At 38.5% G+C, this 18,843-nt stretch overlaps 1 protein-coding gene across 16 annotated transcripts in view; it reads left to right on the top strand.

Moving 5' to 3' along the window:
• Positions 1-18,843, top strand: part of MLLT10 (MLLT10 histone lysine methyltransferase DOT1L cofactor) — a 153,796-nt gene that overhangs the window by 100,365 nt on the left and 34,588 nt on the right. For all 16 annotated transcript variants that reach the window (XM_044425346.1, XM_044425345.1, XM_044425341.1 and 13 more), the window contains one exon: positions 10,404-10,582. In XM_044425346.1, coding sequence (XP_044281281.1) covers positions 10,404-10,582 — 179 coding nt within the window. The remainder of the gene's footprint in view (positions 1-10,403; positions 10,583-18,843) is intronic.

Raw genomic sequence — 18,843 nt, 5'->3', positions numbered from 1 at the left:
ATAAGAATAACAGTTGCCCAGCATCCAATGTTAAAATATAAACCCACTAAATAAAACAAGGGAACAATTAAAATACTGGGAGAATAAAAAGGTTTTCACCTGACACTGAAAGGAAAGAAGATTTGGTGCCAGGCAGACCTCTGTGGAGAGCTGTGTTCCACAATCGGGGTGCTATCGCAGAGGAGGCCCTCCTCTGCGTAATCACCTTCTTGGGTCACTGTTGCAAGGCTTCATTCATCCAGGTAAGGGCGCAGTGGTAGACAAGCCAAAGCTGGAGAATGGTACTCCTCACCACCACTGCCACCTGAGATTCCAGGGACAGCTCAGGATCAAGGAGCACCCCCAAACTGCACACCCTGTCCTTTATTGGGAGCACAACCTTATCCAGAACAGGACAGATGTCGCTCACCTGTAGGGCTGAACTGCCTACCAATTACATAGTGATAGTACAATTAGGGACCTAGAAAAAAGAGCAAATGTCAGACTGGGAAAATGGTGGGAGCCTGCCTATTTATATAACAGGGAAGAGGGGCAGAGCTCCCACCAAAAAAATGTAGGCTTAGCTAGGGGAATTTTCCCAAATGTGGCACTGCACAGGCACGGCATCCATATGTATAAATGCACAATGACCACTCAAAGAACTACAGTTACAGGTATGCAACCTGCCTATTTTATACCACATGCTTACTTTAATCAGCTCAACTTGGCTGACTAAGTCTAGCCAAGTGAGTTTACCTCATAGTTGGTGCTGCTCAATTAATGTTCCACTATGAGAAAGAATATTATACTCACTATAGCTTTGAAAATGGTTGTAGTAACATCCCAGAGTGATGGGAGAGAGAAAGGGCAGTCTCCAAGCAGTTTTTGGAAATGGTACTGGAAGGAAGTGTTGGAAGGCTACTTGCTGGCTTCCTGTGAATTACCTTGTGAATACTGCAGGTTTCATCTTACCTCCTATGTTGTTCAGCATGGAACTACTAAATGAAATCAACAGGAGATTTGCTGGTAATTACGTATTTTTCCATGACCAAGTGATAGCAGGGAGGAGTCTCTGAATCAATGCCTGAAATTGGTAATAGGCTGAATGAAGACAAACAAACCCAATTGTAATACGCACATGATAAAACTATTGATCCCATGTAGGTCAATTGTCTTAGTAAATTGTTTAAGTATTATGGAAAGGGCTACAATCCAAGTAAGAGCATAATTTAAGGTTGCATGTGCTCTTTTATCCAGCTGCATCTAGATGTCCAAACAGCATCTTCATTCGGGGCTACCTTTTCAGCTGCAGCTAATGTAGCCTTTGGGACATCTAGTTCACTTTTATAATGTGTTGGAAACTGTACTTCAGATTATTCTAATGTGCTGTATATGGGTTTGTCATTAGGAATTTTTAAGAAGCTGCACCTGCCACGATGTGGTAGCCTAACTGTTGACCAGAACTAACCGTGGGAAACATAGCACATCACTATTAAAATAACTTCACTTGTGGCCAGTTAGCTTTAAAGCAAAATTCAGGATAGTCAAACATGAAAGAAAATGGCAGTTTCATCCAACAATATCTGGAGAACCATTGGTTGCTTACCCCTGGGTGAGATGATCTGATGAGCTCCTACTCCAAGCTTTGGGATACACAATGGTGGTTACAAGAAACAGGGTACTTTCTGTATTGGCACCCTTCTTTTGACTTAGGGAGATTACTTAGGTTTTTTCTTTCCTAGTTATTTTGGCGCATGGCAAAAAAATTACCTTTTCAGCTGTTAGGTAACTATGGTAATGAAACATTTAATTTGAAACTGGTTTTAATGTATTCAAATTGTTTTTATTGCTTAATTATTGTTTTCATTATAAGCTGCCTGGTGGATGTGGCAGACTGGAAGGTGGGTTATAAATATAACACTTTTAATTTATAAGAGCTTTCTAAGAAAATAAAAATTGAGATCCTTGTTGGAATCAATTGTCATCAAGCATCTGGAATTAATTTGCAACAGAGCACATTCCTGATTACTCATTTGCAAGACAGCTATCTGCCTTCAGTTTCAAAAAGTCTGTTAAAGTTGTCAAGATATAAAGAAAGAACAAACAAAGAAGTTTTGTGATTATGACTCAGTTCACACATCAAGGCTGCAGATCTGTGCATACAGGCTTTGAACCAGTTCTAGTTTCTAGAAACAGCTTTGGCCCTATTGAAGGTTGAGAGCATGATCTGCAAACCTGGTCTGATAGGTTGTTTAAGGGTTAAACAATGGAATGGTTAATTCGTAATTTATTTGGGGGTCAGTCCATGTTTGCCTATCTCACTTGGGCAGCTTGGATGTCTTTAACAGAATAGAAGCTGTTTGTGTGCAGCACACATCTCTGAAAAGTAACCCAAGGCTAGTTGCCATGACATGCAAACTGCATCTGTACCTCATATGGTTGTGAGCCGCCCCGAGGCTTCGGCGAATGGGGCGGCATAGAAGTCTCTAAAATAAAATAAAATAAAATAAAATAAAATAAAATATGCAGCAGTGTACCTTGCAGAGAAGAGAAGATGGTATCTATTGTTCCATTTTGGGTTGGATCCAATGTCACAAATTGAAAATTTGCTAATGTGACAGAACTTCCCTCCCTTCTCTGCAGTGACCTCATGCCCCAGATTTGTTCCAGGGGGTCTTCTAAATCTACAGTACAGATTTTGAGGTAAATGGGAGTTTGCAGGGGAGAAGGGAAATCTTATTATGTCAACAGAGGCTATTCTATTTCTGGAACAACATCACTGGCTCCAACTCTTTTTTCTTGCAGCACTTCTAAAGTGAAATATCTAGAAGAAGGAACCATGTTACTGCCTGATAAATCCTGAAAAGTTTTAACAAGAAACTGAAAAACCTGAGTCACAATGGATTATTTCCTATTTTAATTGTGGCAATATCTGGATGTTATAGGTTAGCTTACCCTGAAATACTAGTCAAATAGCAGGCTAATTGGACATTCATCCTAGGCAATGTTTCTCTAGAAGCAGGGCAGTCCAGCTTTTCATAACTCAAGGGCTGCTTAAGGACTTCGACACAGAACATGAAGGCCACACAATGAATTACATTTTCGTATGATAAATTAAAGTGTTTGCAATATATTCCTTTAATATACACAATTAATATATTTAATCATTAAACAAGAGATAATTAAGATGATTTTAGACTAAATGAATGAAAAAAGTATGATTTGTGAGCCTGTGATCTCTGCAGTGGCCTCAGGAGAGCTTACACAATCATGCCTGTACCATTGCTGAGATCCAGATGCAGGGCTTTGAGTGGTAACAGGGCTGCAGAACATAGGCCACGTGTCGAACTTTCCCGCTCTTAAGATTAGACAAATATGCTGCTGGATGATAGTGGAAAAAATGATGTTTTCCAGAGCAAGACAATGAGGAGGGAGAAAACATAAAGTGATAATATCCTTGAAAAGCATCCTAGAATAAGGAGAGGTACAGGAGATCCCTGTCCTGATCTTTGTAGACATCACCCCCTCCATTCTTGATTAATTTTGATGCTGAAAATTGTCCCAGATTAGAAGGGACAAACTTTTAAATAAGTTATTCCACTGTCAGTCAGTCATCAAGAATATGTCTATACATGCTCTTGCATAGATAATGATCTCTTTTGCAGATTGATCAGCAAAAGTTTCCTTCAGTAATCTTTTATGCTGCTGTGCCTCTGTGTCAGTACTGGTGACCACATAACTGTTGCAGAACTGGCTGATGTAATATTTGAGAGACTTTTATATGATGCTAGGCAATGTTTTGATTTAGCAGCAAAGAATGTGCAGCAGCTTCATTTTGCACTGAGAGCTGCACTCATGTAAATACTTGTGAAAAAACTGTTTCTTATGAAGATTTCTGATAACATAAAGACAATGAAGCCTGCATATCCTCTCAGCCTGCCATAATTTAAAGTACATGTTAAGAGGAGAGTGATGCATGCAGGAAGCAAAATCTGCTAAAACACAATACTGAAGGCCAGACCTTAATTGTAAGGTTTTAGGATATCAATAGAATGTGCATATTAATGAATGGAAAATCAGCTGTATCTTGTATGAAAAACAAAGCATCTCACACAGAGGGAAAAGATGTTTTCTAATACTATTGCTTTCCTCACAAAATAAACTACATGGTTGAATTCACTTAGGAAGCTTATATAAATGTCAGTATGATGGTGTAAAAATAAACTCCCTTTACAAGTTTAGATACTATGTGTGTTCAGAACAATAGCTGCAGATGCGCATGCTCAGTGAATCAATCTCTCTCTCTCTCTGTATTCTTTTGTGTGCATATTGAAACACAGTTTTAATGTAGAGTTCTTTTTTCCTAACTCAAAAGCTGCCTTGCAGTTTCTGAATGCTGTACATGGTGGCAAGTTATATTAAAATATTCTCTACATGTTCATTTATCACAAAAGGTAGCCTTTTGTGCAAAAGGCTGATTGAAGGTCTGCATGTTCTATTGATTGGATGAAATCCAAGGTTGTAGTGAGTCAATTGTTCTGTATTTCAGTGAAAACTTTGTAGATACCTGCAGGAGGTTGATAGGTCAATCATTCCTCAGGTTCCTTTTATAAGTTTTTGTATGTAGTAAAGGGATAATAGTCTTATTCTACTGCTAAGGCTCTTTTCTCTCTGTTTTTGTGACTGGAATTCCTAGGTTTCATTCATAGCTGTGTCTTCCTCAGGCTGCCTTCACTTTTGACCATATATTATTTCTAAAATATGTAAAAAGATGTTAGTCTTCTCCATCATTCCTTAGTGCATGATGCAGTCAAAGGTGGTATTCAGAGAGTTCAAAGTCAAACATTTTAAGGTGTTGGTACTGCTTGCTGTATCTCTAGAATGCTTTATATATTGGGCTTGTTCTTTTGTTTAGCTATACATGACTAGTGGGGGAAAAACAACAATTGATTAGTATTTTTTTAAAGTTCTGCCATCGTGTCCAGCTGGAAGTTGATACAAACTTAACACATTCCCCAAAGTACTTTAAATGTACTAAGACATTGCCCACGGGAAAATGTGGACCAAGAGAGGGGAGGCAGGTAGAGCAGGCAGTAGCAGTACACACTGGGATTGCTTCCCAGCCACAAGGGCTGATGGGAGATATGCTGCCATTTGGACGGAAGATGGAGCCACATGGTAACTACTCATGAATACTCATGAATACAAAGCAAGATAGCAGTGCCTAGAGACACTAGGGGGCCAGTTGAAAGGTGGTGGCTACACGGGTGGGCCGGTGAGGTGGGGGTGCCTGGGGGCGCAGGCCAGTAAGGTGCTGTCGGGTGCACACGAGGCGGCATCGGGCACATGCGGTGGTGGCTTGCTCGCTTGGAGACCATCTCTGATCAAGTGAGCCACCACCTCCCCCCCCCCCCCGGCACTGTGAGGCTGCAGCTAGTGCATGTGCGGGCGGCGAATGGCAGCGCGGGCTGGATGGATGGCCATGGCGGGCCGGATCCGTCCCACGGGCTGTAGTTTGAGGACCCATGCACTACATTATATATTTAAGTCCTGAGTGGTCATTAGTGGTTGCAGGGAGAAACAACCCTCCAATAACCCATGACCTTTTGTAGGGTTTTCCACCCAGGTTTCAATGACAAACTATGGCAACACCTTGCTGCAGACTGAATATTCAAAATGGCAGTAAGCCACCCTGGGCTGCAGGGATCATCTGAACTGGCCCCAAAAGATAGAGGCAGTGTGGAGCAAGAGCATTGTTTTAGAGAACAGCACTGTAGGAAAGGAATGGAGGAAAGGAGGTAGAAAAGAACGCTAGCGATTACTGTAATTTTGGCTGATTTAGCAGAGTAGATAGAATCTGCAAAAGTTGATGGCTAACAAGTTATAGTCTAGTTCTTAATAGAATATATGCCTCTCTCTTTAAATCATCGCAAGAAAAGTACCCTCCAGCTATTGAAAGATACGAAAGATGGCTGCGTTATTTTCTAGGGGTGGGCAAAATGTAGATATCCAGATTTATTACATTTTTATTCTGCCCTTTTCTTTTTTTTAAGAACTCTTAGAGTGGCTTACATTATTCTCCTCCTCCTCCTCCTCCTGTCAGCCTTATCATCTCTCCTCCTCCATCTTATCCCCACAACAACAACCCTGTGAGGTAGGTTGGATTGAGAATCTGTGACTGACCCAAAGTCTCCCAGTTGGCTCCATGGCTGAGTGGGGACTAGAACTCAGATTACCTGAGTCCCACTCCCATGCTCTTAACCACTGAACCACACTGGCTCTCAAATGAATAAATTTTGGATGTCAGAAGTCTTTTTCAACATGGTAAGGAATGCTGGGTGATGAAGTCCAGTACATGCAGAGGTCTAATTTCTGCTTGCTCCTGTTTTAGATGATACATAATTTGAAAAGTTATAAAAGGGATAAATGATTAAGTAGAAAACTGTGTTCACTGAATTTCAGGCACTGAGTATAGCCTTCAGCAAAGACACTTTCCCATTATGCCTTGGCGACTGGGACTGCTCTTCCTTGCTGTGGCAAGTGCTTCTTTTTGTCTGTCTGATTCAAATGAATGAGCTGCTAAGATGAAGTTCAGGCAGGCTTTAAAGTTTGTTTGGGTGATTGACGAAGATGTTGATGTATGGAGATAACAGATGAGCTGGAGGGCAGATGCTGAATGGTCAGGTCAGAGAACAGTTGCCCTACTAGAGGCAGGAACACAGTCAAGCAAAAGATCAAGTTCTAGAGCAACAATAGAGAACTGAAGGAGGCAGAATCAGATGTAAGGTTAAAGGGAAGCAGGGGTCACCATCCTATGCAGCAGTTGGGAAAAGAAAACAGAATAGTCCTTCTACTTAAGACTGATAAGCTGCTTTGGCTGCATAGGTTATATAGGGCCTACTATGTCCAACTTGATGAGGAGAGAAAACTGTCATTATTTGTGTTCAGAGACAAGCTGATTCACTTCAGGCAGCATGGAGAGTACCTGTTTCTGCAGGATATTCTGCTACACTGGATCCCCTGAATATCCAGAATGCTAATGGAACAGAACACAGGTTGGAAGTCTTTATTCAAGGTCCTCCTTCATCACTATAAAGAGATGTTGTTGTTAGTTGCAAAGTCGGAAGTAGTGGCTGACCCATCGTGACCCCATGGACAACATGATAATGAAAAAACAAAAGAAGAAAGGATCACACAATGCAAAGCTGTATTCCCCCATTCTCCCTATTTCTTATGAGGTCCATAGGTAAAACTGGAAGCTTAGAAAAACAGCATTGTGAAGCAGTAACAATGTTTATTTTTTAAAGATCTTTTAATTTACTCTTATGTTGCATTATACAAGTTTTTTCCAGTTTTGTTTTCTCTGGATACTTTGGACTACAACTCCTAGAATTTCCAACAATTTGTCATGCTGGTGTGGCTGATAGGAGTCTGAAATATCTTATGGCACCAGATTGGAAAAATCTTGCATTATACTTTGGAACAGAGCATTGGTAAGCCAATGTTCAGAGCTTTTAGAGCTTGATCCTATAAAGCTTACTCAGAAGTAAGTCCTACGAAGTTTAGTAAAGTTTAGGATCGAATTTATGGAACAGTTGAAAGATAGGGACTGTTTTACAAAATGTTGCACTATGAACTGCTTTATGCTGATCATGCCTTCTTCCAGGACCCTCACCCTCACCATTCTGACCTCCCTCCAACAGACAGGATTCCATGTGTATCGAGTTTGCTGTTCTCACTGGGTTCTTTGGGGTTTTTCCCTTGCTGAAGTTTTCTTTTTCCCTGAATGATTTTGTGAAATTTCTGCAAATCATGAGTTCCCCCCAAACCTGCTGATAACCTCCCTCACATGTGTAGATGGTACTATCTCCCCGTTTGCATGAGGATCCATACTCCAAGAATGCATTTACTATGGAAGTTTAAGATAGCTGGTGTACAGAAGACACCCACCCATTCTTTGTTTAACACAGAGCTTTACTCAGTTCCTAAATAAAACTGTGGCATTTTATGAGCCCAAAATGAAAGATCCTATAAACCAAAATCTGGTTTCATCATGAGTTCTAAATAAAAAATCAGTGTTAAAGGATAGCTTTGCCAAACCCCGTGGAGAGAGTTTCTGTGATATAGCTTGAAGAACAATGTCTAAAAAGTAGCCTGTTGTATATGAAAACTTATTTCACAAAAAGCTATTAGTTTCTAAGTTGCTACAAGACTTCTGCTCCTGAAAGACTTGTAATTATTTATTCATATTTTCAATAAAACAGTTTTGCTAGTGTATTAAAAAAGGTAACTTGGCCAGAGTTCATACTTCCCCACAAGTTTTGTACCAGTAAATGTACGCATTGTATAACAGTAATATTATATGGAGTTGGGATAGAAGATGACCTTGAAAATTTAAAAGGCAATGAAATGAATTACAAAGTAAATATTTAGGGCACAGCCGTATGCATGTTTTAAATAGAAAATAGTCCTACAACTTCCAGCATTCCCATTACATTTTGCTGTATAAACATGTAAAGATTTGTGCTTTTATACATCATTTTATGTGTTCATCAACATAAAGCCCAAGTTATCAAAGGATAGTTTCATTAACTTCAATTAAAGTGATATTTATTTTGAAAATAAATGCATGCAATATTGATGCAGTGAGATGGTAAAATAGAATTTCAGAACTGACTGTTAGGGTTAAATAATTTACTCTCATAGCCAGATAGATTTTGTGGTTTCTTGACTAAGTAGTATGGAAATACGTTACCTGACTATGTTCACTTGTTGCCATTTCCTCCATTTACAGGACTCAGTTTTGACATTTTCTAGTTATCTACACTTTATATGAACTTTTGAGAGGTATTTCCCGCTGTGAAAAATTCTAATAATCACTTTTTTAAAAAAGCTATGTAACTCAACATGAGTATTTTGATGTCTTAGCTCGAAATTAGAAAACCCACACACACTAGTATCAGTTTTAGCCTCAGGCATGTGGTATCTGCCTCTTATTGCATTATTTAAGTGGCTAACTGGCAATTAGACATGCTGTGTTATTACAATTAGCATCTTAGTCCTTAGCTCTACCCAAGTCACTGCTCTTCCACCCCTCCTTGAGTTCTCATTAGTCCATCATTGGCTTTTCCACTTCTAATTTGTTCATCAGTTCACCTTATTACTTAATAAAATAAAGCCTTTTTCCAACATGATGCCCTCTAGATATTTAGGACCACAACTCCCAACAGTCCTGGCTGAGACTGCTGGGAATTGAAGTCAAAAGCATCTGAATGACACCAGATTAAGGAAGGCTGATACAGTGGGTAAAGAATGTACCATCTGTGCAAATCATTGTTCTTGTCCAGAGCAGGAATGAACTGAAAGTTCATGAGTATGAATGAGTTCCTGCTCTCATTCTGCATGATTCCCCCTTACCTCAGTTCATGAAGCTGCCTAGCACCTCTTTAGGGCCAGGATGGCACTGGCTTTTTACTTGACCAAAATCCCTTCTCATTACTAAATGAGGACTGTCCAGATTTTTTTTCAGGGGCTTACCATGGTAGCCAAGTGAAAATGACAATTTCATGCTATCTTTTATCTTTCTGGGTTTGCCCCCCAAGCAAGGTGCTGCAAAAGGCAAAAATAAATTTTCATTCCCATAAGAAGGCTGTTAGACTTTTCTTTCATATAGCATTCAGAGGGCTATGCACCAATCGCCCTTGTCCTGATCATTGCCATTCCTAAAACAAAGACCCTTGAAAGAGAGGTAGGTGCTGCACTTGGCCTGTAGCCACTTGTTCCAAAATAAAATGAGGGCTTGTCCATAATGTTTTGCAGTGCACAGTGTGTTGAGGAAGTGCTTGATAGTTTTTTTTACAGGCTGCATCTTCTTTTGGTAAGGTGTACAAGTGGAGGGTGATTGCCCTCCAAGCAGCTTCACCATCCATTTGGTGGATTTTTTCCAGCATTTTATGGAATGGGCAGAGGAAGGGTGTAAATAGAAGTTCAAAATGTTAACCAACCCCTTCTTCAAGGCAGCTCTGATTTCTAAAATGTATTTAAATAGGTATTTAAATCATTTTAAAAACATTGTTACTTTTTATTATAGGAAAAGTTGAAGCTGATCTGTTTTGTTCATAATTGTTACTCTGGATAACAGTATGACTGATTAACTATTTTCAAATCTTAAAATATTTATCAAATTATAATTTTAAGTCCTCAGGCCAAAACAATCACCACCAAAACAAGCCCCTAACACACATACAAACATAAAACCTGTTTGAGCCTCTTTTACTTCTTTTATATGCTTTTAATGAGCTGCTTAAAGTGATTATTTTATGTAATGTACAACACAAGATCTTACTTGGATCCAGTTTCTATAGTAATTAAATTAGTTAATGACTCCAGAAAGACACTTGTGTGTTTTTTTGTTTTTTTTCCAGGCATTTATAGCAGTAATGAAGTAGCAGTGTCATTTCCAAATGCTGTGTCTGGCTCAGGATCTAGCACTCCTGTTTCCAGTTCACATTTACCTCAGCAATCTTCTGGTCATGTACAGCAAGTGGGAACTTTATCTCCATCTTCTACACCCTCTGTAACTACTGCTGTTGCTACAACTCAGGTAGGTTATTACCACTATTGGTGCTGACAAATATTCATGTGACAAATGGGCTCTCTTTGCTATTTGTTTTTATTCTTTCAGTTAACCAGCAGCAAATGTTAAAATGTGCAAGAAGATAAATCTTAGAGCATTTTGTATAGCATACTGGGACTAAAAATACCCTTCCAATATTCGAGAGAGACCATCCTATGGTTTTTAGGGGCCATAGGATACTTCAGATTCTGAAATCTGAGGTCGGAACCAGGATACTGATCTCCCTCTTCCTCCTGCCCCTTGGCATGGAAAGAACTATGACTGAGTCACAAAATTGACCTCTGAGAGGGACAAAAGAGTGTGTGTGGTGGGGTGGGAGACTGACCTACACTGAAGGAACTCAAGCCTCCCTGCATCCCAGGCACCAGAGCAACATGGCTAAAATTGGATGTGTACCTGAATAGCAGAGCAGGAGGGAGCAGAGACTGCTCCCTGGGCTTCCCCTGCTCTACTCTGGAAGCTTGTGAGCCTCTGAGCTCGGATGCCCTAAAGCATCCTCATACTGGACACTTCCCATTTATTTCTAATGATTTTTCTTTCTATACATAGTTTTCAGTATCTGCATACCATGAGTTTAAATATTAGGATGTTCTTTATTATCTGCTACCCCATTAATACTTGTGCCTGCATTGCCTTCCAAGCTGCTGTTTGTAATGAGTGCTTTACAATATCCATATTCAATAATAGTCACTGATTTAGAATCCCACATTGGATTCTAACTAGCCAAGCATTCACAATGATAATGTATACTGAAGTATATCAGTTCTGGATTGATACACATAATCTATTTCTATTTGCTTAACTTTTTATTTTGTAAATAAATTTGAAAGTCAGTGTACCTACCATGTTTTTTCAGCCTTATTTATTTCTTGGCATTATTTGTATACCATTATTATTTTCAAAATCCCTAAGCAGTTGCCTTAATTTCTATAATATACAGTGGTACCTTGGTTCATGAACTTAATTCATTCCACGATTCTGGTTGTGTACTGAATTGGTTGTGAATTGAATCAAATTTCCCCATAAGGTTCAATGTAAACTAAGGTTACTCAGTTCTCAACCATATGTAATTTTTTTAACCACAAAAATATGAAACAAAGTACAGTACAGTATGAAGAGAGAGAACACTAACCTTGCTTGAGGCGACTTCTGGCGTGGAGGACAGGAAGGTGGGTGCAGAGGAGGTTATTGTTTGGAGGGAGAGTCTACAACCGCGATCTTGACTAGAGGAAGCTGTGACCATGTGTCAGAGCGGGGAAGATGGCCGCGTTTGTGATCATGCCAATACAAACACGGCCATCTTCCCCACATGAACACAAATGCAACCATCTGACATGCTCTTACATATGGTCACAGTGTGAGGAAGGTGGTCACGATCGTGTTCGTGCGAAGAAGATGGCTGTGATTGTGTTCGTCACCCAATGTGGAGTTCGCGAATGTAAGCAAAATTTTGCCAAACTTTCTGTTTGCAAACAGAAGCGTTCATGAACCGAGGTATTACTGTAGTAGCATTAGTCATACAAACCAATAGTCAGGGCAATATGAAGACTATAATATAATGAGCAGATGAGTTGGTGTAAAGTTATAAAATTTGGTATAACATTCTCTCATATGATTCTGCTCAGGATCTTAGCTTGGGTTCTGAGACCCTTCTTGATGTTCTTTTGCCAGCTAAGGTGCAGCTGGAGAGGATGAGAGTGCTGCTTGAGAAGCTTCCTTGCCTATTTTTAAGGTGTCGGTTAAGAGACGGTTCTGTTTTGATGTGTGTGTTTTGAGTATCTAGTTGATGAGTTTTTATTGGTTGTTCATGATGCTCTCTTTAGAATTTATTTATCTTGTTTTGTTGGTAGCTTATAATCCTGTATGCGGCTTTCTGCGTGCTTTTCACATGGAAAGGATGGATATCAACACTAGAATAAATAGAATAATGAGTTGACGGTTCACATACTTTATTTCATCTACCACTCCATCAGATTCTTGCTTCCTAATTTACCTCCAAACCAGAACTAGAAGCCAATGTCAAAGCATTGTGTAAAATGGTATAAAAGCAAATTATGGGTTGTGCAAACCATGTTTTGCTTATTCATGCATCTTGACAAGCTATGGTTTTACCAAGCCAGGATATAAGGAATGGAATCTGAGCCTGCAAAGGATGGAGAAAGGGAATAGCAATCTTTCAAACAATGCCTTTATCATTATACTTGCACTTGGTCATTATACATCAGGAAGCTGTTTTCTTAATATCATGCAATAAAGTAACAACCTATTAGCAATCTATTAGAATACACTTTAAGAGAAATATATTATTGATTATATATACTGGCTTTTAGAGGTTGTAGTATATTCTCTACATAATGTAGAATAACTACTCATACAGGTAGATAGCATATAATTGAAAGTTTCTTCATATAATCACAGATGTAAGTATAAACCCAGTGAACAATAAGTTATTTATTTTATCATCTCATTGTGCATTTGCCAGCACATTGAGAAGAAAAGCAAAATTTTGCTAGTTGAATGAGAAAAAGAAAAAATACAAATCATCATCATCATCATCATCATCATCATCATCATCATCATCATCTTACAATAGTAGAGTTGGAAGAGGCCAAGAATGCTGTTGCAGGTCACCATTTTACACCATCCCACTCATATGATTGTCCAGTTTCTTTTGGAATTCCTCTAGTGTGGGAGAGCTTTCATCTTTCACTGTTTTCTTTCATTGATCAGTAGCTACATCAATTAATTTAAAGCAGTTTTCTCCAGTCTAGCTCTCTACAGATGTTTTTAGGGTTAGGGTTAAGGTCTAGGCCTGCTATCAGCCCTGGCCAGCATGACTAATGGTCAGGAATCCCAGTAGCTTTAGTCTAAAACATCTGGAAGACTGGGAAAGCTAATAGGGAACATGTTTAATTAGAATGCCTACTTTAGTTGAAAACTTATTTATTTGTTGTGATTTCACCTATACACCCTGAATCCAATAAAGTTAATATGCTATTACTATTTTAACCTTAGTAATGTTGACTTGAGTAAAAGGGTTCTGTAACAATAGCTTTTCAAGCAGCAATATTTATTTATTTATTTATTTATTAAAACATTTTTATGCCGCCCCATTCGCTGAAGCCTCGGGGCGGCTTACAACAAATAAGTTAAATCGTCATAACATTTTAAAATATATACATTAAAATAACTTACAAATATACAATATAAAATAAGCCGCCCCGATGTCTAAAGCATCCCAAAACTGTAGTCTTCAAAAAAAAAAAAAAAAGTTATAGATGTTAGAAGTTCTGTAGAACAGCTGTCACCATCAAATATAAGAAGGTTTTTTACCCAGTTTCAAAGCTAAGAGTGAAATGAACCATTATGGTCCAACTCTATGGTTGGTGAGACAGAAAAAAATCTTTCTGCAGCCATCATTGTAAACAGCCACAGCACTGCGGTTAATCTAGTAAGAAATTCTGATCCAAAAAGTGCCTTCATTCCTTAGTTTCAGACTTCACATGTGAAATAAATAATATATAAGTAAATGAACCTTTCCTCTAAGTTTGGTATAACACTGACATAAAAGTTTTTTGAGTAAATATTTTCTTCACATAGATTAGTTTTATTTAATCATTTTCTATCAACAGGGTGATAAAATATAGAACATTGTTTTGTTATTTGTGAGTTTTAACTCAGAGCTGTGGTCAAATGTGGCCTTTTCTATCATGGTTTCTGCCTTTGTAAGCATTTGCTTTTACAATTGTTGTATAGATCTGGTTCTTATGGCAGTTCATTATATAAAGTAGTGTATGTAACTGTAACATTAATATGAATATGTTAAGAAACAATTTAAATTTGTTCTTTACAAGGGCATATATAGGTTATTAAAACTCATTACACCAAAGAAAGAAGGTGATAATGAATCAGCTAGAATTATTCTTATATTCTTGTAATGTTTCTTGGAATGTGGATACCAGTTTATGGACTCCTTTTAACAAATTGCGTATGCAATACTAAAAATGCAGTCATATTTTTTATTTTTATTTATTTTTTGATTTATATCCTGCCTTTTTCCTACAAAGGGCTCAAGGCAGCTTACATCATTCTCCTCCTCCATCTTATCCCCACAACAACAACCCTGTGAGGGTAGGTTGGGCTGAGAGTCTGTGACTGGCCCAAAGTCACCCAGTTGGCTCCATGGCTGAGCGGGGACTAGAACCCAGATCATCTGAGTCCCAGTCCCATGCTCTTAACCACTACATCACACTGGCTCTTATATGTAAGTAAGCCCCCTTTAATTCATTAGACCTTACTCTTGTGTTGAGTGTATATACTTGTAATCAAGTATATTATTGGTGCATTTTGGCATTCCGCCTATATTTCCCTGGTTACCTTTATACCATTTTTAATAGAATCTTAAAGTGCATCCCATAATGAAGTATTTTGGGTGGAAGGATACCATTTCCTAGTTACACCTTTTTCTTTTTACAATTTAATACTGTTATTTCTGTGTTTAAGCTGAATTTGTCAGATGATTAGTTAACATCTCTGTTTGGCTTGTTCTTTTAGATAAAGGAGATATATTTTCTAAAAAAAACTTAATGCTGTTTATATATTGTGAAATGGTCTGCATGTTTTATTATATCATATTTAACCCATATGCTCTACAAGTTTGATCACTTCGTGTAAATTTTCTCATTTTGGGAGTTCTCTGATTCTTAGCGGAGAAGGGTGGTGAGGTTCAAATACATCTTTTAAATTAATGGAAGTTACTAGCCTATCTGTCCACACATACCTATACTTACAACTAGAATCACACTGATTGCCTGATTTGGCAGGAAAAGGACAACTGTCAGCTTTCTTTATAAATTTCTGAAATAGGTGAGTATGTGTGCTATAGAATCCCAGATTAAGTAAATTATTATAAAGTCAAGGTATTTATGTTGAATTTTTTCATGAGCGCTGAAAAGATGCCTTACTCTGTCTCTTTTTCCTACACATATATTTATACCACCATTTCCCTCTTTCCTAATTCCAATCTGTACCTTAGACTAAAATGAGGAGAATATTAACTTCTCACTTCTGTTCATTTCACACATGAATCTTAATTCAGTTTACTTCATGGACAGTAGCAGAGACCTCTTCTATTAAAAGAACAATCTCTGACTTTCTGTGGGATTCAGATTACATATAAAATTACTTTTTAAAAGAGGTGGGTAAACAATTATACACCATCCATAATCAGAACTCCAGCAATTGAAATATTGTAGAGCATACGGAATTATGGATGTTTGCGTTCTTAAAATGCCTGGTGCAATAAGCACAATGGATTGTAACTAGCAGTTTCTTGCATATCGTATCATATTCCATACTACTACAAAAGGCTGGAAAAAGTAGGCATCTATCTCACCAACCAGAAATTGCATTAAGGGCACAATCCTATGCATTTAAACAGGGAGAAAATGTTCTACAACTCCCATCATTTCAGCCAGTCATGCTGAGTGTTGTAAGACTTTTTTTTCCAGTCTCAACAGTTACATGCAGCTTTTCATAGGTGTGAATGACAAGGCTTTAAAGATTGAAATAGAAAGTTGGAGGATTATGTAGAACTTGTTGAGTTCCTTGGAGGAGAAAACTGGGATATAAATATAAGGAATAATAGATGTTTTGATGAGTATTGGGTGCTTACATATCCTTGTGGAAACATATTGGTTATCCCTCCATTGTGACAAATGTTCATTTACTTATTTTGTTTTTTTGGTCATGTAACCAGTTCCCACTCTATAAGAGGTTCTTCCCTGTTAGCTCCCTGCTACCAAGTCCCAAATGCCTTTGGCAAGATACTTTCTCAAAAGCAAAAATGTGCACTATACCTCTGTCTGAACATTGTCAAAACCTTTAAAGGATGTATTCTGGCAAAAGTATTTGACTTTCCTTCAATATGGCCATTTCGCTATACGCTTAACAATACTGTTGGTTTAAAAAAACCTAGGTCATGATTTCTCTATGATTTTATATAGTCAGGCTTGCAAATGCATCTGAACATTGTTCTTAATAGTTGAATTTTTCTTAATTAGCTAATTAAAGAACACTTGAGTGAATATCATTGTGTCTTGGGGGTCTTCATCTATTCTGGTTCATCTAAAAATTAAGAAAAATAATTATAGTTTAGATGGATCTTGATCTTTGTACTGAAGTTACAAAGAATGAATTCAGTTTTTCCATTGTTTCTTTTTTTATATCATATTTTATTAGGCTAATGACCTGCCTTTTCTTTTTTAAAGAACACATTTTCTTTCTCCTGCTCTCAGTCTTATCCTGATAACAACAGCCCTGTGAGGTAGGCTGAGATGAGGGTCTATGACTGGCCCAAAATCACCCAGTTGGCTCCATGTCCGAGGAAGGACTAGAACCCAGATCGCATGAGTCTCAGATCTGTGCTCTTAACCACCAGCTTCTGATGTATTTAAATCTTTTATTCCTCATATGTAGAGCAATTTGCTCAGTGCTTTATAATAAATACCTAATGCGCTGGTTCACACACATTGTCACATTGGAAATAAGCCATAGTGTGTAGGTTTATTGTTTGGTAAAGCAGGTTGCTGCAGATGAATGATCAAGAGCTTACTGCTTTGCCATGCTTTGTTTGTTTCTTCATTTTTCTGTCCACTCCTAACATGTGTCTTGGAATCTTAGTGGCACAACTTTTTGAGATTTTTGCTAGGATTTTTTTTTATCTTCAGAGTGACACAGGGAGATTTTTAGGATGAGATAGCTGAGGTTATTATTTTATTTCTTTAACTTTTTAAAAACCTCTGTAGCTGTTCCTCACAGCCCATTTACCATTCTTCCTTGTACAGCTGTGCTTGCATGCATGATTGACTTACCACTGGGGAAGCATGTCTTCCATCTGGGTCTATGGCAGTTTGGTAAAGGGGGGATTCTTTCCCTTCTCCCATTTTCATGCTGAAATTCTTTGTTAGCTTCTCTCCATGGGGGAAACTTAAATTGCCTCTCCCAAATTACTGCAGTCCTAAATTGGGGTCTCTCTCTCTCTTTCTCTCTCTTGTGCGTGCACACACACACGCACTCTTACAAAGAGATAAGTCAATCCATGGATACATGCATAGGTGTGCTGATTTGGCTCACAAGAGGATAAAGTTTATCACTGTTAAATGAAACACTGAGCTGGAGGAGGAGGCACATAGGGGGCTGCAAGGAGAGGCCAGATTTTCCTCTGTTCTTCCCAGGTTGCTCTGTAGTTCTTTCTGAGAAAATAAGCACAAGTCACTGCTAGGTTTGGATGTCATGAAAATCTAACCTGAAAAACGCAGCAACAAATAATGGGTTCTCAGACCTGGTTTGTACATAGCAATAAATTTCCATATGGGGCTTTCCATTCTGAATATTTGAGCCATGGTAAGGATGCACTGTAGCTTCTCCTTACATGAAAATTTGGTGAGGGTAGGTTGTTTGGATGTTGACAAGTTATGCAGAACCTTTTTTAGTTTGCACACAACAAACTATGGTGCTCTGCTGCAGTAATGCAGATAATTGAAATGGTGGTAGCTGCTGTCACAGCAAAGCTGAACAGGTTTGCCCATGGTGACTTCTTGCTCAGGGTGCCTTGTGCACAATTAACAGACCATGCTGAGGAAAGTGCACCATGTTTGGACGTCATAACAAGCCACCTTGAAACAAATGTAGGTGACAACCCTCAGCTTCTTTGTATAGGATATAGGATTGTGCTACCAATAAATTGTGGTTAATTGCAAGTATTTGCAATACTTTCAGTAATAAGCATTTCCAGTAAATGTACGCTGTTATGTTCTTTAACTCTTAACTTTAATGTGTGGGACAATTCAATAACTTTCCTGAAAATGGTGATAGAGCAGCAAGGCTGCTTTGTTTTTAAGGCTTGAGTTGCACATCACACTATACCATGATGGGTGGTTCCAGTGTAACTTAATGTGACATCCAAACCCACAGCAGTTTTTCCTTCGTGTTTTTTGTAAGCGAGTGACCCTTGGAACCCATGGCTTGAATAGGATTGTTCAAGGTGCCTGGATTTCACTGTTGCTTTTTATGATATGCATATCCAGCAGGGCAAAACTATTGTGGATTGGCTGGCATGGCTATAGAGCCGGCTGGCAAAAGCAGCACTCCCCACAATATCACTAGTGTTATTCCACCCCCCAACACACACACACACACACACACACACACACACACACACACACACA

Source organism: Varanus komodoensis, unplaced genomic scaffold (genome assembly GCF_004798865.1).
Source record: "Varanus komodoensis strain SLA01 unplaced genomic scaffold, ASM479886v1 scaffold15, whole genome shotgun sequence".
Lineage (NCBI taxonomy): Eukaryota > Metazoa > Chordata > Lepidosauria > Squamata > Varanidae > Varanus > Varanus komodoensis.
This window is presented reverse-complemented; position numbering and strand designations above follow the sequence as displayed.